This window comes from Brachypodium distachyon, chromosome 3 (assembly GCF_000005505.3).
Source record: "Brachypodium distachyon strain Bd21 chromosome 3, Brachypodium_distachyon_v3.0, whole genome shotgun sequence".
Classification (NCBI taxonomy): domain Eukaryota; kingdom Viridiplantae; phylum Streptophyta; class Magnoliopsida; order Poales; family Poaceae; genus Brachypodium; species Brachypodium distachyon.
Window position 1 is genome coordinate 44,540,201 of NC_016133.3, and position 26,348 is coordinate 44,566,548.

At 40.5% G+C, this 26,348-nt stretch overlaps 1 protein-coding gene across 3 annotated transcripts in view; it reads right to left on the reverse strand.

Annotated features, from left to right (window-relative positions):
- The window catches only part of LOC100837501, a 47,233-nt gene extending 21,533 nt beyond the window's left edge, over positions 1 to 25,700 (reverse strand). For all 3 annotated transcript variants that reach the window (XM_010237130.3, XM_024462018.1, XM_024462019.1), the window contains exons 1-32: positions 25,464 to 25,700; positions 23,955 to 24,036; positions 21,118 to 21,221; positions 20,235 to 20,330; positions 20,098 to 20,145; positions 18,326 to 18,379; positions 17,871 to 17,974; positions 17,674 to 17,791; positions 17,153 to 17,254; positions 16,886 to 17,074; positions 16,646 to 16,803; positions 16,363 to 16,521; positions 16,193 to 16,285; positions 13,450 to 13,801; positions 12,760 to 12,873; positions 10,468 to 10,563; positions 10,283 to 10,350; positions 9,847 to 9,958; positions 9,543 to 9,755; positions 8,306 to 8,533; positions 8,103 to 8,212; positions 7,644 to 7,740; positions 6,855 to 6,953; positions 6,624 to 6,764; positions 6,225 to 6,290; positions 3,713 to 4,210; positions 2,391 to 2,711; positions 1,965 to 2,096; positions 1,190 to 1,303; positions 929 to 1,113; positions 379 to 487; positions 25 to 168 (exon numbers count right to left, since the gene is read on the reverse strand). In XM_010237130.3, the coding sequence (XP_010235432.1) occupies positions 25 to 168; positions 379 to 487; positions 929 to 1,113; positions 1,190 to 1,303; positions 1,965 to 2,096; positions 2,391 to 2,711; positions 3,713 to 4,210; positions 6,225 to 6,290; positions 6,624 to 6,764; positions 6,855 to 6,953; positions 7,644 to 7,740; positions 8,103 to 8,212; positions 8,306 to 8,533; positions 9,543 to 9,755; positions 9,847 to 9,958; positions 10,283 to 10,350; positions 10,468 to 10,563; positions 12,760 to 12,873; positions 13,450 to 13,801; positions 16,193 to 16,285; positions 16,363 to 16,521; positions 16,646 to 16,803; positions 16,886 to 17,074; positions 17,153 to 17,254; positions 17,674 to 17,791; positions 17,871 to 17,974; positions 18,326 to 18,379; positions 20,098 to 20,145; positions 20,235 to 20,330; positions 21,118 to 21,221; positions 23,955 to 24,036; positions 25,464 to 25,478 (4,521 nt within the window). In that variant the 5' untranslated portion in view covers positions 25,479 to 25,700. The remainder of the gene's footprint in view (positions 1 to 24; positions 169 to 378; positions 488 to 928; positions 1,114 to 1,189; positions 1,304 to 1,964; positions 2,097 to 2,390; positions 2,712 to 3,712; positions 4,211 to 6,224; positions 6,291 to 6,623; positions 6,765 to 6,854; positions 6,954 to 7,643; positions 7,741 to 8,102; positions 8,213 to 8,305; positions 8,534 to 9,542; positions 9,756 to 9,846; positions 9,959 to 10,282; positions 10,351 to 10,467; positions 10,564 to 12,759; positions 12,874 to 13,449; positions 13,802 to 16,192; positions 16,286 to 16,362; positions 16,522 to 16,645; positions 16,804 to 16,885; positions 17,075 to 17,152; positions 17,255 to 17,673; positions 17,792 to 17,870; positions 17,975 to 18,325; positions 18,380 to 20,097; positions 20,146 to 20,234; positions 20,331 to 21,117; positions 21,222 to 23,954; positions 24,037 to 25,463) is intronic.
- Positions 25,701 to 26,348: the final 648 nt, after the last annotated feature.

A 26,348-nucleotide genomic window follows, 5' to 3' on the forward strand; every position in this document is an offset into this window, starting at 1 on the left:
GTATAAAAAAAAGAGATAAATCACCTGAACTTTCATTGAAAGCATTGGAACCTTTCGGAAAACATCCCGTAAACTACGCCGCACCTCTATATTGATGCCATGACCCTCTCGAATCATAGATTTCCCAAGAGTACCGTTGACTCCAACCGCCATGTTGATTCCATTTATCTATTTGCATATTATTGAAGTAGGAGAGTAAATAATCAAGGAATAGAAACTGCACAAAAATAACTACTCCCTCCGTCCCATATTACGTGACTCAGATTTTTCTAAAAATGGACATATCTACATACTAAAATACGTCAAGATACATGTAATATTTCGGCACTTAATATGGGACGGAGGGAGTACATGTTAAACTTGCATCCCATTGAATACCTCAGCATGTAGAACATCCAGGCGCACAGCAGATGGATCACTCTCTTCGCCTCCATGCCAACTAAAATCATTCCGAACTTTCAGTTGCCCCAAATCCAGTTGTATATAACTACAGCAAGGTATGAAAGTAAATGTCATCTTTGTTGTACCTTACCGTTGCCATTGCATGCTACTCCCTCCGTTCCATAATTCTTGTCGAAATATTACATGTATCTAGACGCTTTTTAGGAATAGATACATCCATTTTTTGGCAAATTTGAGACAAGAATTATGGAACGGAGGGAGTACTTCATTAGAAATTTGCCAAAAGCAAGATTTTTTTTTTATAAAAACAATAATGCATATTTAGACACCATAAGTACAAAACCAGAAACAGAGTGAAGCATGTGCAAACTGATATACCCTGTCTGAACCACATAAAATTCACAATTTCCCATTGACAACTTGTAGTGCAGATATGCTATAAAGATCTAAGAACTCACTACAATAAATAATTGCAACTATCCCAATTAATTATTAGTAAACTGAAAACAATAAAGCAAGAACATACTCTTCACTCTGAGAATTCTTCGGGACAATGATTATGGGTGTGTCAAGTGATAGATCCAGCTTTATAGCAGAAGCACCATCCATTTCATATTTCTGAATTAACCACTCAAAACCTCCAACTTTATCCATAAACTTAATTGCTTCTTCAGTGTGAGGGGTGGCAAGCTCCATGAAGTAAGATGTAAACTGCAAATGAAAGGGGATGTCAAAACGTACTTATGATTGAAGATCAGATAAACCAACTTGCAATGTTAATGCATACCTCCTGAATAAACCGATAAATAAAGACAATACGAACAGCAGAAAGCTGCCCAGTCAGGCTGTAATTATGACCTTCATAGTCATCATCATCAACACTGTAAGACTGGAAGGCGAACTGCACAAGAAAAAAGAAAAATATTGGAACCTGAATTAGCTTGACTTCCAAAGTCATGATTTTTGGGGCACTTGTAAATTTTGTTTTTCTAGATTCCAAACTCATGATTCTAGTAGGCAACCAAACATAAAAAGTGGAACCTGAACTAGCTTGAATCAAATTCAAATACTAAAAGAAATGCATTAAGAATGCAATTAAATCAACTAAATTCAATGCACAGGAGCCAAACAAGGTGTAATAAGTTTGAGGCTTTCCATACAAGAGTGCATTTTGTGTAAATAGCGAGAAAAGGCAACCTAGTATGATAAAGAATGTAATTCTGTTTTTGCAGGTGCACAGATGGTCTTATCATTTGGGTTGCATCTCATTGAAAACGTAGAAAATAGACGCTAACCATAGTTAATTGAAACTTGAGAGATTTCATAATCTGGTAGAAACTATAGCTCTGAAGTCAAGTTGACAAACACAACACATCGAATTAAAGTATTGGCAATCATGGTAGAACCAACAGCAGGTTGTACACGTATACTTGTTTCCATGGGGGGATTGTACTTAAAGATGGAAGAGAAGACAGGTAATTTCTCATCTGGCACAGCATTCAGGAATGAACCTTTACCATCAATCAATGTAAATGACTGGACGCATACGTCAATAGTAATACCTTTATAAGTGACTCAACACCTGGTTTACGTATGTCACAAAGCCAACCCCACCGATGATCTGGCCCGAGGGACATGTCACAAAATCTCATATTACCGAGCATACCATCAATAGAAAACGAACCCGGGTGAACCTGATACATAAATAAATGAAAATCAAGAACAAAGACAAATTTGCATGAAAAGAGATTACCGGTTAAAGAAATGTACAAAACTACAAATGAAATATAACAGGCAAGTATAAATCTAAATTCTTTTTCAAGGAAGAAAATCTAAAATCTTTTGTGATGGTCATATCCAGGATGTTTTTTTTTCTTTCTTGTATTAATCTATGAACAGCACTAGTAATGAACAAATTGAGACCCCATGCCCATAGAGAAGATAATACAATAGTTTGCTGATTTGGTCAGATACTTCATTCAAATCACCTTCATGTCAAACAAAAATTTCTCTTGAACAAACATTGCAAGCTGAGAACCATCTTCCTTGTTAAGAAACATAGATACCCGATCCACGTCCATTTTCATGTTAAAAATAGTTCGACGTTTTCCATAACCTAACAATCCTTTAACAACAGTACGACCACTGTGTTCCTTCCCTGTCGGTATTGCATTGTTTGTTGCACCTGCCATCTCTGGGTCGCTCTTTGGCACAGAGTTAACCGTACTGACATCAAATCCAAACTCAATAAGAGCAACAAGTGTGGGTCTGTTACAGTAGAACTCCAGTGCAGACATACGAATAGTCATCTGCAATGAGCATAAAATGTAAACAACAAGCATTATGGAAAGTGAAGGTACTGACAGCCTAGTATTCAAAAACCAGAATATGGGTGAAGAAAATTTCCCCATTACTAGTTACTGGTGGCTACCTATTTAACACATTTGTTTATGTTCTACAAGTAATCAGACGGTACGACGGTGAAAAGGTACTCCAGTTGACATAAATTCAAACTTGGTGGTTGTAGGTGGGATAGTGTCCAAATAGCAAATATTCTATTCAGCACCTCAAATGTCAGTGTTTGGAAACAGCGCAATGAGTGCACCTTCGAGAACGCCCGTCCCTGCTGTTCCACCATCCTCAACAGGCTCAAGGAGGAAGCGAAGTAGAGCAGGCGCTTTAGGGATCCGTGTGTTGCTACCCATATCCTGGGAACTGTACTAACTGTGTCTTGCATGTGTTTGTACTTGGCTCTCTAGACCCGTAAATACTCTTCCACCTTTTCAATACAACGAGACGCAACGCTTTTGCGTTATCTCAAAAGAAGTGCTTACATGGGTGAGTGCCATGGAAGTTTCATCCCACTGCTACTTTCAAAAACGTATTAGCTCGTCACAAAGAATTTCATTTCAGACAGCAATTATTTTGAGAGTTAAGATTGAAATTCAAATTTTAAATTAAGAACTTTTAGACATATATTCTACGCTGTAAAGTTTTTTTAGAATAATGGACCTTGTACTGCTATTGGGCCAAAGGGCCAGAATAAGCACTTGTAAATAACTATATATGCAATAGAACCCTATAGAAAGGAGAAACTACATAGCAACTACAGCTAGCTATTACACTTAACATACTGAAGGCCAGTGATGTTGATTCAAAAGTCAAATTTGAATCTAGAACTTCCAGGACCAATAAATTCGAAGTAACTGCCGCATTTTTATCCTTACTAACGGCACCTCAGAAATAAGAGCAATACAAATACATGCCGAAAGATAACTTTGTACAGCAACAAAAAATCCTTCTCAATTACCTGTGAATCTATACCATCATAAAGGCAAGAATCTGGAGTCCTGCTCAAGAATGTAAGAACAACAAAATCAGTGACATTGTTGTCTTGTGCCTCATAAAATATTTCAGTAGGTTTCACATTCTGTTGATCCCCATCAAAGCATAAAGCATCTCTTGAACACATATTGGTGTCCTCATTGACATCAGAAATCGAGTTTGATGGAATTTCAAGATCATGGACATTAGAACTTTGATCGGGCGTAAAATCTGTCAAAGCATCCATGAACGAATCTTCCTCCACAAAAAAGGATTTTGGGTTACCCTCCACATCAGGTGTACAACAACCTTCAGACTCCAAATCTTCACTTCTTTTAGGAAAAGACTCAGAATCTTCATTGATAACAGAACATGCTAAATACTTCGTTGACATCGAAAGGTGACCATGTAGCTCATCCTTTATCTTCAACGAATGAAGCTTCGTTTTCACACTTAGCCCTCGAGAAGATTGAACAACATTAACCTACAAGGGTGATAAACAATAAGTACTGGTACTTGGGGGAAATGTGGATCAAGCCAAGGCTGTGATTGGGGTGCATTACAAGTCCGACATTATCATTGATCACCTGTTTCTGTTGCTTGTCATTATCATTGATCAAAATTCAAAGTTGTGTTCAATTATTCATGTTTCTCTTGTACAAATTATTCATATTTAAAATTGCTTAATCATAATCACTTCATGTCTGACTTCCAGCAATCATTCCCGATCCAGGAATGAAGCTCGTGGAGACATCATCTCAACATGTGGGTAACGAACTTAAGCTACGGTAGTCCATCTAGCATGCAACCATGATGATAGGCTTAGTGAAGTCAAAGCCAATACAGGGGATTGTCCGACACAGGAAAAGAAAACGATGATGAAAATAAATCAGTTAAAAGAAAGAAGGGCTCCAGATGTACTTGATCAAAAGCTAAATGGGCAAAACAGATAATTTGGAAAAAGTGGACATCATGCGTGTACTGTGGATTTTTAAGGAATAATGTACTAAAATGGACAGTTGTGCTAGAAATTAAACACTGGAACAAAAGGAGAACTGTATTATCAGAAGCAAAGAAACATGTGTGCATGCACTGCCCGCATTCATTACCACATGGCTATCGTAAATACTAGGTTAGGACTCAGGCAAGCACGTGCACTTTACACCCTCAAATAAATAACACGAATATCGGGCTCGCTTCAGCACGATTTAGACTAATATTCCCAAAACGGACTGGCTCACTTGACTTGATCAGGATCTACACAAACCGATTCTGATGAAGTGAATTAGTGAAATAAATCACTCCACACAATGGAAAGAAATATCAATTCTAACATGCTGCTGTCTGTATCCTTCCAACAAATCTACAAGCATGATTTGGTACAATCATTTTCTCCAAAAAGGTAAATTTTCCCTCAATATCTAAGGATATACATTGACTTCAATATCTAAGGATATACTCCCTCCGTCCCATATTAAGTGCCGAAATATTACATGTATCTAGACGCTTTTTAGGTACAGATACATCCATATTTGGGAAAATTTGAGTCACTTAATATGGGACAGAGGGAGTATAAAAGGAAAACAAAATCCACCACACCTTAACAACTACAAGTTTGATGCATGTGATAAAAGTGGACGTATGTGGTGAAAACCTCTATTCAGTGAAAACTTGAAAACTTCCAATCCTATCCATTAGATCTCAAATAGACAGATCAAATGAAAGGTGGAACCTCTAATCGCTTAAACACATTTTATGAAAACCTCCCTACGTGATTAGAGGGCTAGGGGGTGTCATAAAATGTGTTTAAGTGATTAGTGGTTCCACCTTTCATCAAATCCATTTATTTGAGTTCTAATCGGTATGATTTGAAGTTTTCACTGAATAGAGGTTTTCACCTGATACGTTCCAATCTGTTTTGGGAGGGCCGGGGGTGTTATTGATTCAGAATGTATGTTTGCTGACAAAAGTAGTTACGGAAACATTTTCCTCGTTATTGAGTAAAGATGTACGATTCTAGTTTTCCCTATAGCGTAGAAAGAAATAATAGAAAAAGAGCTCCAGTATAAAGATCTTCATTGGTGCGTAATCCTATTGTATACCACCACTGATAAACCCCAGAATAGGCGATATCCACTGGACCGGCAGCACCTCCTCGAGTAAAGGCTTCCACAGCGGGTTGACCAAAATGAGGATCCCAAATCGCATGAGCAATAGGTCTTACGTGTAAAGGATCCTGTATCCATGATTCAAAATTTCCTTGCCAAGCTACATGAAACAGATTTCCGGACGTCCATAGAAAGATTATTGCTAACTGCCCAAAGTGAGAAGCAAAAATGTTCTGATAAAGACGTTCCTCAGTAATATCATCATGACTTTCGAAATCATGTGCGGTAGCAATACCAAACCAAATACGACGAGTAGTGGGGTCCTGAGCTAAGCCTTGGCGAAACCTGGGATTTTTTCAATGCAAACTTAAGTAAGACTAAAGCAAATACCTTGCCTCCATTCCCAAGGAGCTCTAACATTAGAACCTCTTCTGGATCTTTGTTCTTTCTATCCAACTGAAAGAATGGAATAACGATAACTACGTCAGTGGAGCAATAAAAAAATAGTGAACAGACTCAAAACAAATGGATTTACACTTTAATTTCCAGAATCTGTGGTCGTGGGACATTAGTGGTTTCAAATTAAAAATAGGGGCCGCAAAAATTAAATAAATTAGACAAGACTAGCAAGCATTTTCTAATCCCTCCCTCCCTCTCCCCCACTCCCTATCTTCTTGTTGTTCTCATCTTATTACTTCTGCCTTTACAAACAAAACTATCCTTCTGCTGAGTGCTAATTCATACTCATAACACATCAAGGTGGCATTTCAAAAGAAATGATGAGCTTACCTTTCCATACATTGAAAGCTTTGTTTCAATAACAGAGCCATTCACAAGAAGATCCACTGATCCCAAGCTGCTAAGTCTTGGAGTGCTTATTTCTGGACCGCTACTGATAGGATCTCCTAATATGTTCACATCAGGAGGTGCCTACAAAAACAAGCACAGAGGGGAAATAACAGATAAACAAAGTAAAAATCTCAGATTATGTCAAATATTATGAAGTGAAAAAATGCCTACGGAAGCTCGATATGTTGCTTGGACAAGCGCTTTCATCCAATTGGCCTTCTCAATTTCATTAGGGAATTCAACTATCAGTGTGCTGGTTGATTCTAGTGCCTGCAAATGGTATAATGCTCAGATCAGAAGAGAACCGGGAAAGGAAAAATACAATAGTTTCAAATCAACTAGTTTCTATCAACCTTGGTAAAAGGACCGAGCACCTCAAATTTTGCTGATAAACAAGCCATTTATCTTCACTAATATGCAAGGAACACCATGATATTCAACAAATGATCCAACACAACATAAGAAAATCCTCTAAAGTTAAAAAAAATTGTTGGAAATGAAAACTGAAAGGGGGTGCAACATCTAAACTTTAACAAACGTAAATCTTGTGTTAAAAACATTCAATCCCTTATGGCTTCAGGTAGATTAACTTCTTCTCTTATTGGCATTCTTAAATGGCTCTTCAAGTTTGAACACCAAATAAATATTGAAGCTGTTATGGAGCCTTGCACATTTGTTCTTTTTCTGTTGTAACTCCAACCTGTTTTCTTTTTTTTTCTCAAGAAACTACAAGCTGTTTCTTACTCAAGAAACTACGAACCTTTAGAAAATCCCATGGCAGTCAACAAATCAAAGTACTACCTCCGTTTCATAATTCTTGTCTCAAATTTGCCAAAAAATGAATGTATCCGTTCGCTAAAAAATATCTAGATACATGTAATATTTCGACAAGAATTATGGAACGGAGGGAGTAACAAATAAGTCCAGAAAGTACTAGACTGATGAGGCCCAATAGTTTACCTTCTGCATGTCTGCACCTCTAGAACACACGGCAATACTGTAAAGAGACCCACCAACACTACTTGACGGTACCTCAAATATTTGCCGGCTTGCCATGCTACAATATCAAATATCAAAACCATGTAAGAAGAAAAGGTCCGAATATTCACAAAGAAACGAAGGGTATACTATTTGAGCAACAATGCCAATATAGCGGTGCATGTTACATCATTAAATAATCTTCTGGTTTATCCAGAATAAAATTATACTGAAGTCTAAGGAAATACAAATCTGCATGTCTCTATTTTTCACAGAACTTCTATTAAAATCTCCTCCCACTTTCGAAGTGCACCGACACTGCAATATTTGCTCTTCTCTGATAGAAATGGCTAATACCAACAAATACACATCCACACTTCTGTATTCTATCATATGTTTGTCTGTCAATGTCTAGATAAATGAGGAAAAGATATTACGTACCTACAACACCTTTGGTAATTATGGGACAATTCTGATTCCAAAACATACAGATACATCCCAGATATTACAACATGGCAGGTATGCCACTCAGCTAGTGAATAGCCGAGACCCTTGACAAAGAAATACACAAAAGCCATGTTACTGTACTGAATAATGCATTGTAGTAGAACCCTCAAGCAAGAACAAAAAGGTTAACTTCATACCCTCCAAACCAAAGTTCTAGCATCGCCAGCTAGATCCGCAGGATACCAAGGCGCCAGATTACCATTTTCGTGGCTATTTGATTCTTCATTATTGTTTCCCTTCAACTGGGAAAATACACCAAGCAGTTCGACAATTTTGCAGTACCTCTTTGGTGAGAAGTGAATGTCCAGATTGGGCACTTGAAACGAAACACGGGTTGATGGGTAACTCGGATGTGGGACTTTGATCTAAATGCAATCAAAGAAGTGAACAGTGAATATATTTTTACGAACTTTATAAAAAAATACATAATAATTAAGATTACACTTGAATATTGGATGGGCCTTGTTCGCCTAATTATCAAGTAAGTCCACGCATGTGTCATGAGCTAGAGAACTAATAGGGTTGAATCAGTGATGGGAGAAGGATGTGCTCCATTGGACTTGTGCTTGGGCAAATACAGGAAAGACAAGGTAGGAAAGGTAAAGATTTGGTGGAGACTAATCTCCTTTTCTTGTAGGTGTGCATGCAGATATATGTACCCAGTTTTAAGAGAAGAATGGCTTATCACCACCATAAAGGATGACAGATAGAATAGAGCATCACATGCCTGATTGCCAGTGCACATGATATGGCTCACCAGAACCCAGTACAAAGATTGTAATGCATGTTGTGTAGCTGTGCTTCAGTACAAATACTTTTTCAGGTGTCTAATGACAGAGCATGTTACATCATAGTTATGTCACATGTTTCAAAAGGGATTTGGGCTGCATCATTGCAGTGAATTATGATAATCCAGCTTTTCCAACTAGCCTTAGCCTATTTTACCATTTGGCTACCAATTTTTTCATGCTTGTGGCTATTCTACAAAGCAGATTATAAAATAAGTTCCACTCAGCACAGTTCAGCAATCGCAAACTGAGCCTTGGTGACAAGATGTATTAGATGTTTCCTTTGATCCTACAGAAAAACACATAAATAACTACACATCCAGGTACCATGCACTTGATAAAAGGTGAGGTGGCCTAGCAAGCACATGTTAACTAGTAGCCTTATATACTCGCATACTTATCTCTATTGCTCAAGATAACAACGCGAGAATTATCCGCCCTTTCATAGGGGTAGAGATAACTGCAAGGATTATTCTACGAAGCTGCCTTTATTCCAGTAACCAAAGGGCTGAAATTTCCGTAGACAGCTAATCGGGTGTATCAAATTGTAAAGTATTCCAAGCGAAAGGGCTGTCATCTTTGTTACCTGGTCAATTATTACTGACATTCCACATCGATCAAGAAGAGAACAGAACTGATTAGCATCAGCAGTAGGACCTGAGAGTACACTGTGAGATAGGTTTGCTTGGACAGAGTATATGTCTTCAGCTACATCACAAACAAGAAAAGCAGCCATATCCCTCCCAGCGATATAAAAGCGTGAGTACAGACTCTGTCTTTCTTCCTCCCGTGTTCCATCCTGTAATTCAACAAACAAATTTGTAAAAAAAAAAAAAAAAAAAAAGGAGTGTATGAGTGTGCTATATTCATGTCCTGAAGCTACGACTTACTCTTGTATGCAATTTAAAATGGCCTAGATCCAGAACAAACTGCTGAGAAGATTGACCAGTGGTCAAGGGAATCCTAACTTTCGGAGCATCCAAATCAATGTCAAGTCCAAATCTACAAACATCATACAAAACGATGAGCAAAGAAGAAAACGGAAACAAGCATGAGGGACTTAATTGGGGTCATACTGTAAAAATGTACCAACGTGGGAAAATAATAATCATCGATACTGTAAGAAACATAGATGAATACAACATTTCTGCAAGAATTTAAGACCTAAACAAGAATGTTTATTCGCAGGCGCTCATCAGTAAGAATTCATGTAAGAGATCTTTCTTTCGTCTGTCTCAATACATTCAACCAGATAATGTACTGCTCATAAAGTACACCAATCTAATGTAATTAAGAAGAAGCACGGTAAGATGAAAACACATGTACCTGCTCTGCTCTTCCAGTACCATCTGAAGCTGTTCCTGAGCCCTACGTGTCACCTGCTCTAATTTAATCTACAGTTCAAAATGTAGAAGCAATCATTACAACTCCACCCCATTGTAACAAAAAAGTACGGAGAAAACAACAAACAAGATGTTTCATAACTGGGTCATAAGGCCATACAAACTTACTTGCAGAGCGGTGGCTGTTTCCATTGCCACTGTTGGGCTAACAGCATTACTCCTTTTAATGAAATCAAGAAACCGTTGATAGCTCCCCTTCAAAACCTACCATACCCAAATTCGTAGGATACAAATTGAACTAAATCAACAGTCAGAAAAAGCTTTCAAACAACCAAAAACAAGAAAGACGAAGTACAAAAAAACAAAAATAATAAGGTAAGTCCTTCCATTGATACCCATCTACCAAATGTAATCCCTTGAGATCCATGTTTGAGTGTTTGGCTCATCAAGGCCATCGATAAATACCACAGAGCATTCATTTGGAAGGGCACAGGGCCATTGTATAGCCACAGGTCAGAGAGACAAGGACAGTGGCCAAAGCTCTCATGGAAGATGTGTGGATCAGGGACCTCACAAGTCCTAATTAGGGATGAAAGCGGGATCCCACATATATCCTACTTCTAGGCCAACCTCCAAATCTTCAAGTCAAAATTTGAGTAAAAGTTTTCAACTACAAGTCAATTAAATAGGATAGGTGGGGTCTTGCTTGTATCGACCCCCAAATTTGCTTAAGCTTCCAAACTAGTTTAGCCTAAACAATTTGGTGGATGACTTCTCTAGGAAGCTGGGGGAGGGCAGCTTCTCGGAGAAGCTGGTCCTAGAAGCCAAAAAGAACGCACCCTAGGTCCAGTACAGGTCTGTCCAAATAGCGGTGATAACATTCAAACCCATCCATATCCAAATAGACCAAGCCCAAGAATGTCCAAACCCAATTGGATCATAAAGAATTTGCCATTCATGTGGCTGCTGCATGGACGCGAGACCATCAAGGATTCAAGGTGCGCCAACCCCGAAGTTTACTGCTAGATCTCAATTCAGCCGCTGATGATGACAAGAGACCACCACCATCAACCTGTGATCGCCTCCACCAACCATGATTGCCAGGACCACCTTCGGTTACTTGGGTTTCTTGAACCCCATCACCTGCTTGATGTGAGCGTCTTCTTCAGAGAGCTCACGCTCTTTCGGCGAGGGGAGATCCAGATCGAACAGCGGGCTCAAGCTGACATGCGATGAGGGCTACCTGTCCCGGCAGCAGCGTCAGACTTCTGAATGACTCGGGCGCTGGACGGGGAGGAGAATTTCTTTGACACCTTGGATAACTTGGAGGTGACGATGGAGTTATTTGGCTGGAAGACCTTGTCCTCATCGGCAACGTCACTAGGCTTGCGCTGTTCCTGGAGCACCGCTGCAGCAGGTTACTCTCGTTCCCGGTTGTGTTCCTCTGCTTCGCCGATGACTTCTTGGGTGACGACATGACCATGATAAGAACCCTTGCGGGAGACCAACAGCCCAGCTTGGCCGTCTTCATCACCAGCAAGTCTGCAACGTCATCGGCATTGTCGAGCCCGTCCATGACAATGCTGCTCATGCTGGGGCTCGCACTGGTCAAAGTGAAGGTCCATGACAGCACCCAGCATTGAGCTATGATCAGCCATGGCATGGCGTTCACTGCCAACTCGGCGGAGCAGTAGGGCGTGCCGACATCGCCGTTTCCAATAGCCACCGCCAATACCAACTAGTTGAGATCGATGTCCAGTGGATGTTGGCCCATCCAGTCCCTTGGCCAAACAAGGTCAAAGTTTTACTGGACGCTAGTTTAATCGATGTCCACATCCATTGCCGTCCAGTCCAACAAGATCCAGTACAATATGAGTCCAACGCCCATTGGACAATGCAAGTCCAATGCCACCTCTATAGACAAGACAACTCCGTTAAGGCATCGCAACTTCCCAGGAACCTGAAATAGCGGTGCATCTTTTTATGCGCTGTCCATAGACGAGACAGTTCTGCTAATGCACCTTGCCCTGGGCTGGCAATGGAGTGGTATCCCCTCGGTAAATGATTACATGCAATTGGTGGCAAGTTAGGCACAACTAGAACACAAAGGACCAAGGCTGGTAGAGAAGTTAAAAACATACACGGTTCAAAGATAATGCAAGAGAAATAGCATTCTGTCAGGTTTAAGCCGGCTATAACTTAAAAAGTTCAACTGCTTTTAGTTAAGCAATCCAATCTGTTGTTCACACCAACCAAAAACCGGTACTGAACCAGCTAAATGCGTACAGTGTGAATGGTCTTAACCCTTGAAAGAAAGTCCATGCTGGTAGGCGCACCATGCACCAGCACAAAGCTGGCATCTAGAGCTTACTCAAATCCTTACCAGCATCCACAAGAAGAACGTAAACAAGAGACAGGTCTACAGTTAGAAATATTAGAATAATAAGTTCTGGTATGTACCGTAACATGGCATGGCGATATCTTTGCCACTAGCTGCCAATCCAGATCCATGCCAATAGGTGCACGTACAAAGCTGATATCTAGAGCGTTACTCTTTCCCTCACTGACGACACTCTGCAAACAGTAACCGAACAGGTGTGACTGTAAGACATATATGTTGGAATAAAAGAGGTTCACACAACATAAAAAACTTTAGGCAAGATCAAACAAACTAAAACTGTGTAGGAGTATCACTTTGTAAATAAAAATAAATGCAACACAAAAGCTGATTAGTACTCCCTCCGTTCCATAAAGATTGGCACGGCTTTGAACTAGCTCTAGTTTAAATCCGTGCCAATCTTTATGGAACACAGGGCGTAAATGAGTACAATTAAGAACCAAAGGAACTTGCGATGTGATAATAAGATAGATTGGTGATTTGACACAACGCCAATCATGTATAGGTCAGGTTTCCACTAGTCTAACGGCTAGCAGCCCAGCGCCTTGCATGTGATGTAGCGATGTGTCACCTATTATAGTTTGTAATAAACGAATATGACTTGATGACTGACAGTGATGTCCATTCAATAAATAAACTACAAAAGCTTTTAACAACATGCAACCAAACCAGTGACTCATAACCTTTCATCTATATTCTATGGTTGTTGGCATCCATAATTGTGAAGTAAAGATTGCTTCACATGTACTGACCTGAGCAAGAGAACCTTCAGGGGAAGACACACCACAATATTTCAAAGTTACATCACATCGTGTACTCTTGGGATACAATCTGGTGACCACTTGAAGCTGCTCAAATCTACCACACAAGACCTCTGTTTGTTCAATATTGATGATCCTTGCAGCAGCTTGGCCAATAGATACATCCACCAAGAACCGGATTGTGTTTGGGAAGACCTTCTCAACAGGACAGGACAGATCATCGTCTGGTTGGTAACTCAGCAATTTATTAATAGACTGCCACTCTTCCTTTGTTAGCTGCTCCTCCTCATCCAACTGAGGTTCTAAAAGGGCACCTTCTTCAGACGGTAACCCAGCCGAGTTCCTTGAAAAAGGAAAAAAAAGGCATATCATTCAAAAGTATAAATTTGAATTAAAGCCAATGATATTCTTTGTTTACAAGATATATACAATGAATATTTTCAACTGCTAACAACAGCATCTTAACCCTCTATCTTATCCAACTATATTGATCTCTTCTTTCAACAAAATTAGGGCACAACTAGGGCCTTGCTAGTAATAAAGGAAATACTTAAGACAATAAAGCAGGTTCCAAACTTCCAGTGAGTTCAAAATTAGTTAATAGGTGGATAATCTTCTGTTCACGAAATCAGAAGAACAGGACAATCAGATTAAAAGGTGATCAACAGAAAGTGTCAGTTCTGTTTCAGAGGTTGCATTTCAAACCGGTGAGGATATAAGTGCCAAAAAATCGAACATGCATCGAACTTCTTACCTTGTCTTCAAACGAATATAAATATGCAAGAATATGAACGTGAATACATATCGAGGACCTACTTAATATGGTCGGCCCGGATACCCTAACATTTATGCAATCACATAATATTTCTAATACATTATCCTCGTAAATAGCACATTTAATCATATTACTCCCTTCGATCCATATTAATTGACGAAATATTACATGTATCTAGACGCTTTTTAGACATAGATACATTCATATTTGGGAAAATTTGAGACAATTAATATGGATCGGAGGGAGTACTTCATTTATTTCACCTGCAAGGAACATGAATTACAGTAATCTAAAATAGTTCACCCAACTAATTATGCGTGCCGCACTAATATAGAGTGACATTTCAACAACGACTACAAATATTTTGGATGAAGTGACATTTCAGATGGCAAAAGACCAGAGCATATTAGTTACAAGATTATTATTTCTATGTGAATCCGAACACAGATACATATAGCACAGAAAATGTTAAGCAGATGGAGGTTCTAAGTTTGGCCATGTTTGCATACTACAAAAAAAAGGCATTTCAATAAAACAAACAATTTGGATCCATTTGACACCCATCGGTGCAGGATTAAATGTGTCGCGTGTTTGACTGAACAGGTATTAGACTTCAGAGAAGTTAACAAAAGTCAGAACTTTTAACACCAGTGGTGGCATGACGCCCAAGTACACTAAATTAGGCCGTCTGTCTGGTGTTCCAGTTTTTCAAAACGACTTATTAAGCTCTGCCATTCTGGTGTTACAGTAGGTTTTGAAAACCATTATCATGTCCAACTTTCTAAAGCAAAATGTTGCTGGAACAAGTAAAGTACCAAAGATTCTCCGAACTGCCAAAGATTCCAGAACACAGCACAGCACAAGAGAACAAAGCAGATGGAAAACATTAAAGACTAGTACCCTTTAACATCTTGAAGTACCAGAAAATTATGAAGCACAGTTATCCCCATTTCTATACTCAACCCCCCCCCCCCCCACCACCACCACCATCCAAAGTCCAAATCTTGACGGTGCGTTGTTTCGTCAAATGTTAAGAAACCTCTCAATTCAACACAACGGAAGATAGATTACAAGCATGGCCTGAACAATGTAGTGCAAAGACCATATCATCGAGTGTTCAGTAACATCTTGAGTTGTATCAGGGGCATGCGGCAACAATTCGAAAGAACTGAGGGCAGTGTGATAAAGGCCACTGAAGACCCGGAAGAGCAAATGAGGACAAGAAAAGGGATGTCTCAAGAACAAAGGTTTCCTTGGATTCATTTGGCATGAATGAACACGATAAAGCAACAGACATGGATGGACACAATGTGATGATGACACCAAAGAGAATAAGTGCAAGGGCAAAAAGCAGCAGCAATGCCAAATCATCTCCTCAGCCTTGACCATGAAATTCAAGCCGGGGCAGGCCAACAGACACCTGTCGTATTGAACAGCCCAAAGAAGCAAATATATAAATACTAGCTAAGTGCCCCGTATGTTCCTACGTTTTTACAAATTATTTACGTTCAAAACTTTGATTGAACTATTCTCTTAATTGTTGTCTTTTTTTTATTAGTGGATGGACGGACCCCCAGTGCAAATTAATAGGTAGTAAATATAAGCCTAACTCGTCGTCGATCTTGGGCCAGACCCATTACTACGGTGGTAATAAAGAGTTGTGGATGGACGGACACCAACTGTAAATTAATAGGTAGTATAGTATACATATAGATATAGTACAAGGATTCAAGGGCACACCCAAACCCTAGACCAACAAACACTCTTGTACAATCTACAGGGATTGATGGGAGGAGAAATATGCAGATGGACTTGCAAACCACAACAACAAAAAATATGAAAGATGCCACAAAAAGGGCCCACTGTTAGTACTTAGTAGTGGCTACTGAATATTATCTCCAAAACAGAAGCAATGAAATTAATGAACAGATTTTATTCTTAATTATTTTTTTCACGAACCATCCAAAAGGCCACCATCTTCTCTTTGAGGTGCCCTTCCTATGCATTATTTCCTTAGATTTCACCGTTTCGACCTTAGCATGACCCAGCAACCTGAAAGTGCGGATAATATCATACCAAATGAAGGGATAAAAGAAATATGAACATCTATAGATATTGCCCAAACAAACCTCCAAAGTATGATGACTTTTGAGTCTAGAATTTTCTCGATCTGCCGAATTTCAGAAATATCAACACTAGGTGCTTGCTGCAAAAGGGTGGCATAAAGTTGAACATAACGACGACGAAGCTGGCATAGATGTCTAGTTCTCTCCCATGAGAACCAATAGCTGGGGAAAAAGAGGATTAAGCTTCAGTTAACTGTTTTCACTCTCAGTCTCACGCTTGGGGAAAAGGAAACAATGGAGAATTCAAAAGCAATGAGGAAAAGTAGAACCTAGAATAAAGATATACCATAATTTCTTTTGTCGCAGACCAGCCAGCACAGCATAACGCCACCAAGCGCGACAATCCTCTTTAACTGGCACAATAGGCCGTAAGTGAGAAACATCAACACGTGTCCTGAATCTTGAAAATGTTTCCAACAGTTTAATGCAATCATAGTACTGCGCCTGGTACATCAATAATTTACGAGTAATAAGTAGCATGCCAACCCATAGTAAAACAGATCAAAGAAGCACAAATCTAGGGTACCTCAGTAACTGTTAAAGAAACATCACTTAGGACAAGTGATGCTTTCTCTAAAGGGTTGTTTGGGTCCCCCTTTTCCTGCTGTCCAAGTCGATTATATTTAAGGGTTCCATTTATAGGGGAAACCAAATATCTCCTATTCATCGCCCAGACAGAACTGCCAGAACAATCATCGATGCCGTCTTGAAATACCTGTCAAGGGCTATAAAGGCTAAGAAGCAGCAAACAGGTACTGAAGAAATGTTGTGTTCTAACAGAAAAAGGAGGAACCTCGCTCCATTCAGCAGGATTTAGATCCTCCCATTTCTTCGCAAGCGTCCAAGGATTGCTGTCAGAATCGTGGTAGATGGCTAGCATGTGCAGTTCGACCGACTAAAAGATGGTCAAAATAGATGGAAAATTAATTTTACAGAATATATTCATATTGACTACTAAGACAATAAAACAAAAGCAGACAGCTAAATGTGTACTATAATAGGATATGTATCTTATAAAACAATTGATTAATGTTGTGAAAAGGTATGTCCAAACAAGCACAGTAAAATGACAGATCACTCGTTAGGTGCACAAGTATAACAGTGATGATGCCATCAAAACAATAAAAAGTTTGTCTGCGATCACATGAACAATGATAATAAACTAGATCTTGTGACAGACAAACCAGATCTAGTTTGAACATTCTCCGTGGTGATATAGAACATGCGGTGCGGCACAGTATAAAAAGGAAATGTAGCCGAATTTCATCCCAAGACTTAACAAAGATAAATTATTCTATGTAAATTTGTTCTAACCTTTCGCAGCTTATCTAGTGCTACACCAGCATCAAACGTCTCATTACCATCCTCGTCCACTGTAACGGCTGCAAGTTTTGATAAAGTGAAACCCGACGCAAATGGATGCCCAGGATTGCTGAGAGGAAGACAAACAAAACAATTGTGAAAAGTAAGACATACAAAATTAAAACAAATGTGAGGGTGAGTTAGCAAACCTGACAGAGTCTTCATATCTGATGTGTACATTACTAATGGTGACTTTAAGATTTCCAATAATTGTAGATATTAAATTGTACAGCCATGAATTTCCACCTGGCATCTGCAGCATTCATGGACAACTATCACAAACCAAGCAACACAGATGTATGAAATCTGTATGAAACAATGGAGTAGACAAATGACAGTAATCACAAATGATGTTAAAGAGGAAAATGTAACAGATAGATCTCCGCAACATTTTTCCGGCTAAAATAGCATGATTTCATGGTCCTCGTGTCCATCAAATTGTCAGCTAGTCGGCAACTACTCATGCAGTAGCCTGCCGGCAGGCGATCGACAGACTTGACATGTAATCCACAAATTGTAAATTGCCATAAGTATTCACTATTAGAGAATTATCTCTTGGCATCATATTAAGGTAGCAGATAAAGTAAAGCACAATAGATCATACAGCTCCTCCTTTCGAGCTCCTACTTGTCGCTTCAAGAGTTGCCGTCTCTGCAGCCTGCATAATCCATTAGAACATTACTTGCTTGCATGAATTGCTATAATTTTAGGTAACAGAGATAATTTGTGAAATGGAAGCGGTAATGCAAGGAAACAGCAGCAACGTTTTGATCCAGAACAGCTAAAATTCACTCATGATTGGGTAACTAGCACCATACATGACTCTTTGTAGTCAGTTTTCAGATCTCGATTGCACACCTTAACCTCTGTACTTGCAAACCATGCATGATAAAATGGTTCTTCATTTTCAATGGACACTACTATAATACGGCATAGACATACATTGTAGTACAACCATGCAACCCGCCCACCATACGCTCAATTAATTCCCACGTGAGTGGTCCTTAACTGGGCCGCTCTTATTGGGCCATCAGCCTTAGGTCAGCCTCGTGTTGGGTCAAGCATGGGCATGCGCCGGTATCAGTGCAAATTTGGGACTTATGAGACGATAACACATAGATTGTTATGTTCCCCTAAGAAAACTAGGCGGTGTTTGGTTCATAGCCTAAGGTTGCCATGCCTAACCTTAGTCATGCCACAATATCGTAGGCATGTCACTGGTTCATTGGCTTGCCACACTTTCTTAGCCATATGGTCCATGTGTCATACGGTCATTTCCTTGCCACACTTGTGGTGGCTATTTCTGTCCACCACACTTTTTGTGGCAGACACAATCTCCCTAATAAGGTTAGTCGTCAACCAATATGCCCTGCAACTGTATGTAGATATGGTGCCAGTATAACAACCAACTACTGACTAGTATCATATAGTGTGCCTGAAAAGCTGACATTATCATGTATTCGCTTCAATAAAAATTAAAAAAAATGATGCTCTTTTGATCACCTGCTATGCTCTCATGCCCCTGCATAATACAGTTTATAATGTAGCTATAGCCTATAGGGGGTTTGGGGGTATGGATTTTAAAATAGTTCGGCCTATATATGCTAATGACAGGCAAAGCCAAATATCAGTAGCTACTTCAAGATTGGGTGCATCCAAGTTCGAGAAGGTGATCCAACTAACATATAGCACAACTCCCAAAACACAGAACAAAAAACAATGAGTACAAAATTAACCACCAAACAGATAGACTATCATGGAGCATTATTGTTATGATACATCCCCTGGCCATGTTGATTAGATGAGGTTGACTTGATGCAAATCGACCTTTCTTACATTCTTAAGAGGGACTGGGAAAGTCTGAATTGTAGTTCCAAACTATTTCGATAATCCAAAAGGTCCTCTTGTGTTCTTGTATGTCCTCTTAAATGATCATCAAATATTGTTACATAATTGTGGTCTGAAGAATATGTACTTCAGAGCTACTTCTAGATCTGTTGTTCTACAACTAGAAGTGCATATTATGGCCCTTTATTTGCGATAACAATATGGCCTTACTATAAAGAATAAATTTGAAAGCAACCGGTATTCTTGGGAAAATATGGCTAGTGCGCATGAAACTGACAGTCCAAATTAAAAAGTAGGGGGGCTAGTATCATGACCAAATCCTACAAACAGACAACCCAAACAAATGACAGCTGTGGTAGATCAGCAAGCTTACTGACATAAATTCAAATCTAAAACCAAGAAAGCCCGAGTGAGAACTCGTTTCGAACTTCCATGTACACTTTATATGAGTATAACTGATAAGATCATTGTCTTGAGTATCAGGAGAAGAACTAACTAGCATGAGGCACGTTGAAAACTAAAACAAACCTCAATCTGCTGAAGCTTGGCTTCGAAAAGTTTATCTCTGTCTTCTTCCTAATCAGAAAATGAGAACCGCCACAAATGTATACTCAGATACAAGAACAATGAGGAAATGACAGACATAGAAATGTTTTCACCAATACCTTGAGAGTTTGTCCATCAGGAGCAGGATGGGCAAGAACAAATAGACGATCAATAAGAACAATAACTGGTTCTTTACCCAAGCTTTTCCATGGAACCTATCAGAAATCACATTTTTGTATAAACAATTGACACATATGAGATAAGGCAATGGCTAACTTGGTAACCATAAGGTGCAGACAGAAAAACTATGTCTCCCTGTTTGGCATTTCACAACATGATGTCATTATTTAAACGTCAACATCAGAACATAATTGTTCATTTTCAATCTATGCCTTCCATCACCATATTGTGTATATATAATGATCACATCCTCCCTTCAAGCCAACAAATCAATCCTCCAAAGAAACTAACAGAAACCTAAAGGAACATGTTCCACAGAAAAATGCTCCATAGTCAGCACATATTTATTAAATATTGGTTTTGAATTTGCTTCATGTTCACATAAATAGCATCATGTGGAAGTATAGTTGGATGACTATGTACTACACTAATAGGTTGGAAACCAGTAGACCTGCATGTATTCATCAAAGTAAGAAGTTATTGGCGGTTCATTTTGCACCTTCCTATCAACAGCTAGTTCCGAGACAACAAGAAGAATGATATGGAAGCAGTTAAGCGCTAAGCAACTATAAGCTTAGTGTGATGCATATGAAAGAATGGGCAGGTAGGTTGCTATAACCAATACAGACCTTATACAGCCACGAAATGGATAATATGATTTATTTAATTTTACATCTAATAGACATGTTTTGTATGAACTAAATTATCCAAATATAAAAAAGAGCACTAAAATAGAAGATATACTCAAGACACAACAGTTCAACAAAAAGTTAGATGTGGTAATGTAAGAATGTAACTACATATTTTGAGCCAAAAAAATACCTTCAATGTTATGGTACCAATAAACCCAGCCTTCACTGTTACTGGAAGCCGAAGAGAATTCAGTGCTTCAGCCTTCAGTTTCAAGTCTTTAAGAACAACATCACCTATTCACAGAGATAACAATGCAGAGTAAATAAACCAATAAGCTTATACAACGTCTATAGAGTAGTACAGCAACCGCCCAGTTATGTGCTGAAATTTTCAACAAAAATTAAAACCTGAGATATAACTGTGTAGGCAAACACATGCAATGTACTTCCTTCAAAGCACCTAAAGAAGAGCATAACAGAACTAGAATATAACTGATAGGCCATGTTCCATAGTAGGAAGCTACAGGCAACCTGTGCATGTGTTGATGTAGGATGGCATGCACCATGGACCATCTACGATGTGTTCATGCAAGCCTTGCATTCACTGGTAGACTGGTGGTGGCGCCCCTACAGATTCTGATGTGCTAAACTGTTGAAGACTGGTCTCAGTGTGTCACCAATTCACCATGGACTCAAGGGCAGCTACACTAGACTGCAAGGCGAAAGGCTGGCGTGGATGCTGCTGCACAACGCCTAGTAGCTACCAACGGTTGGTAGCTGGTTCAGGATGTATCATGCAACATCTCAGAAAAGAGAACACATAATCATAGTTTTTAATACGTCAAGATATCATCGTCATAATGACACTACAACATCGTCGTGCCCCTCCAGGCCATCGCGTCCAGCCTCGCGATAGAAAATGGTCTGTGGTGTCGGCGTCTCGTGGCGTCGCCATGGCATCGTCTCGACGAATCGAGGCCGCCACACAGAAAACTCGACACCAAAGCACACCAGAGCAAGGCGCGGGCGAGAGGGGAAAACACGCGTGCGTGAGAGAGAAATGCAAGGCGCACGCAGGAACGAGAAAAGCAAGGCGCGCGCTCGGGGAGAGAGGAGAGGGGAGAGGGCGTGTACTCCCGTGAAATTAAAGTCAAATGGGAGGAGAGATTGAGGGAACATAGAGGAGGAGGGAGAAGAGAGGGGATCGGGGAAGCGCAATGGCGGCTCCTTCTCCCAGCCCGCCAGATCTGCACCAGTGGCTCCTTCTCTTACCTCTACGAGCTACAGCCTTCAAGCTTCGAGCCCTGCCAGCAGCACGTCTTCCTCCCAGTTTCTCCTCTCCCTCTCCCTCCCTTGGAGCCATACCTGGGCAAACCCCGGGCCAGGTCGGGTTTCGGGTCGGGCTTCATAAAGCCCGACGGGAAAACCTCAAGCCCGAGCCCGGCCCGAAGCCCGACAAAATGACCATTCTAGCATTAAAATAATTGTTTTCGGAATAAATAAATGATTTTTATACCTATTTTCCCTAAAAATTACCCGTTTTTAGTCATTACGTGCTTTCGGGCCGGGCTTGGGACTGGAAAGTGAAGCCCGAGCCCGGCCCGGGACGTCGGGCTTCGGGCCGGGCCACCCATGCCCAGGTATACTTGGAGCTTCTATGTTTTGATTGCTCTGCTCTCTACCCCTCTCTGCTCTGCTCTCTTCTGTCTGTCATCTGCTCCTCCTCTGTTTGTCATCTGCTCCTCCTCTGTTTTCTCCATCTCCTCCCCTCAATGGATGCATCGTTCAGGCAGAGGAAGGAAGAGCCAAAGAGCTCGTGGACGAGATGCAGTTCATCCAGGAAGCATGGAATGAGAGATGAGACTATTATATATTTTATAGTGAGAAAGAGTTCACAGGTTGTGCTTTGTATCGTCCTCTTTCTTTCATTCATGTTTGTTTTCTTTTTTCCATTTTGTGTGAGGCTGAATTTTTCTGTTCTGTTTTCTATGTATCTGCACAGGGTTATACTAGGCTAAGTTGTGTGTTGAGACTTAATTTAATAGGAGAGTGTGCTGTGATTTACTGCCATTATACTAAGTTGATGTTGTGAATTAATTTGTCCGACATACTAAGTTAGCACATATGTCCATGAAGTCGTCTCGCCACACGTCATAAGCGTTATAATGTTGTGAAGGGGGTCGGTCGCCAGTTCGCCACAGCCTGCTATACCGTTTTAGAAACTTTGCACATAATAAGGACTGCCTCCGTCTCTGCCAGGCGTTTGGAAAAAAATGTGCTTGTGGTTGATTTCTTTAAAGAGACTAGGTAAGAACGGTGTCTTGATTTATTTATTTTCGAAGGTTTTATCTATCAGATTTAGGCTGTACTTCTGACATGGTACTGGCTTCCAAAAGGCACTGTCGCATGCTATTTTTCATGTTAACTAATTGTCAACATTCCCTTCAGAGTCCTAACCAGTAACAGATATATTTTACAAGAAGTCAACTTTCTCAATTATTGCCAAACTCCAGAGCTAAGCGCAGGACAGCAACACCAAACAAGTGCTAAGCTTATGTGCTAGAACAGCAAATACAATTGGTAATACCAGAATAGGTATCATATTTAGGCATTAGCACAACTGTAATTGAACATTGTGCTTTAAAATTCTAGTTGTAATCAATAGGCAATAGGCATCTTTTATTTAGAGAAGAGCTCATAATATGCAAGTGGCAGGATTTTGCACCTGAAATGCACCATCCAGAACAAATTTGTTCCCACATCCTAATGCAGCCTACTTAAACTCAATGTCAATTAAGCAATACAGTATCCTACATTTTTTTTCATATATCAATAAGCACAATAGTTGTTTTCAATGCTCCTTTGTGTGGAATTGAGATTTATTGTTGGTTCTACAGAAGAAAGAAATAAAGGTTTATACAGTAAGTACGTGTAGCACTATTGACAAACTGGCATCATTGCAGTTTGTAATACAAGCAGGCAATTGGTGGTGGAGACAAAAAAAATGATGGTCAGAACCAAATATACCTTTCCAGACACTTATTCTAAGTGCTTCAACAGAAAGTCCTTCCACATATTCACCCAAATATTTCCGAAGCAAATAAAGTACCTGCAATTAAAAATGTGGAATAAAGTAATGTCTGAGAATATAAATACTGAAGGATGAAACTCTGTGAATAATAAAATGTTGATGGTTTAGAAATTAGGGATTAAAATAAAAAATTGTCAACAAAACGATTGTGCTTATCTGCCACTTTCCATATTGTTCTCTCGTCAAAAAGGCAGAAACAAAACTCTGAACGTTACAACTTTCTGTAATGCCAGATTGTATAAGAGCTCAAAAAGATTTAATTAATCAATTATCAACTCGTTTATGATGAATTCATGCCACATGGGCTCCAAATAGCTCTGGAAGGATTGCACAGTCAGCAGGATATCCTGACATCCGATCAATATAACAATTATATTTGTAAGAGATGGTTCAAATTGTGAACATGTCATTTTTCTCTCGTATTAGTGAATATCATCTGGTGTCTGTTACCATTCACGTATGACCTGGTTCGCAGAACTGAGGATCATGACAACAAGCGATTGTAGCACCTCATGACTTTCATATACGCAATGATGGCGTTTATTGATATATTTAATTCATACATGACATCATAGTGTTGCAAAAGTGAAGACGCTGAGCAATCTTGGGCAACAAGCTTAGAATAGGATGGCACAGAGGAGCAGCTTCAGACACAATAGTACTGACACTCACAATGACACACATGAGTCATGACTACAGATAAAGCCGTGATCATGCCACATGTGCTATTACCGGCTAAGCACACTATTATGCTATGTAACCAATATTGGCCAACTCCAATTAATGTAGAAGCCAGCCAGTTGTAGGATCAAGCGAGTATATATGCTACACAGCTCACTGCTGCCTGGAGAATGGAGAATATCCTGCTCACTAACTTGTCAAATGAATGATACGATGTAGTTGGAAAATGACATCGATATGAGTCAACCTAAATGTAACTATAGACCATATAAAGTGAAAAAAATTCTACCAATCGAAGTAACAAACCTAGGCAATTTGGAAACTAAACAAAGCTGTGCTACAGCTATGGACTCTCCAGCCATAACTTCTATGCGACATGACAGGCAATATGGCAATCGTTCACCGTGCATGCAACTAGTATCCACTATCCGGACTGTCAAGCGATTAAAACTACGGAATAGTTATTGGAAGAGATAACCAGCCCGCCCGCCAACTCTGTCCAGGTCCTTTTCACCAAGGACTTATAACATGCAACCCATCAAGACCCAGCCGAAATCCTCCACATTTACGCATCAATAGCACCTCCCCCAAACCTTGAGCGCGATCGCCACCCCGCAGCATCGATTCATCAACTCCCCCCATGGAGTCACGAACCGAACAACCGGCGCTCGATCATGCAGGACAGGTGCCCTCGTCCTAATCGAATCGACGACTCGAGAGAAATGGGGGGAAGAGAGACGGGGAGGGAGACAGAGAGATCATACGTGGCCCTCGAACATGGCGGAAGCCGAGGAGCGACCGACGGCGGGGGTCGAGGCGGGAGGTGGGGAGTGGGGACGCCCTAGGGCGATGGCGCGCGCGCGAATCCGCTGCCTCCACGCGCCCGGCGGGGCACCTTCATGGACGGGCCGAAGGGGCTAGGGTTCCGGGAAGCACGCGGTGGCGAGAAAGACGACGACGAGGACGAATGGGAGGGGGGCGGCGAAGCGGAGGGGAGGGGAGGGTGGAGGAGTGGTGGTGGGGTGGAAGAAGTGGGGACGAGATGGGGGCCGGCACGGGGCGATGGCGGTGGGGTTCTTTTTGGCTGGGTTCGTGAAGCGAGCCGGGTCTCCGGTGTCCAGAGTCTCGGTTGCAACGTAACGTAACGTGCGTGGAGCTTCGGCTCGGTCAACACGTGGAGCGGGCAGGGGCGCACGGCATCACACGGGGTATATGCCGGGAAAAAAAACACTTTCGGGGCACACGGACGGGATTCCAGGAAATTTTTTCTTTTTCCTTTCCATACAGTTTTTTTATACTGCGCTATGTTGCGCTTGCTTTGCAGGTTTCAGCACGGAGAAAAGTCCATTTACCACGAGACAAGTTGTAAAAGTTCAGGGTTTAAAATGGAATTTTCTCTTTAGCACGCGAAGCCTGATTCGGCTCCACTCGTCGTGTTCTCGGCTCAACCTTGCCTTCGGCTTTCGCCGCAGCCTATCCAACACGAAAGCCAAATCTGGTCGGCCGACGCCCAATTGAGACTTGAGACGTTGTCGTGCTCAAAATGTCTTCGACGATCAGCCTCCCTACTCCTCGTTCAATCCAATGGTGGTCAAGCATTAAGTCCATACCACATTCAAATGGCTAAAGAGAAAAAAACACTCAAATTC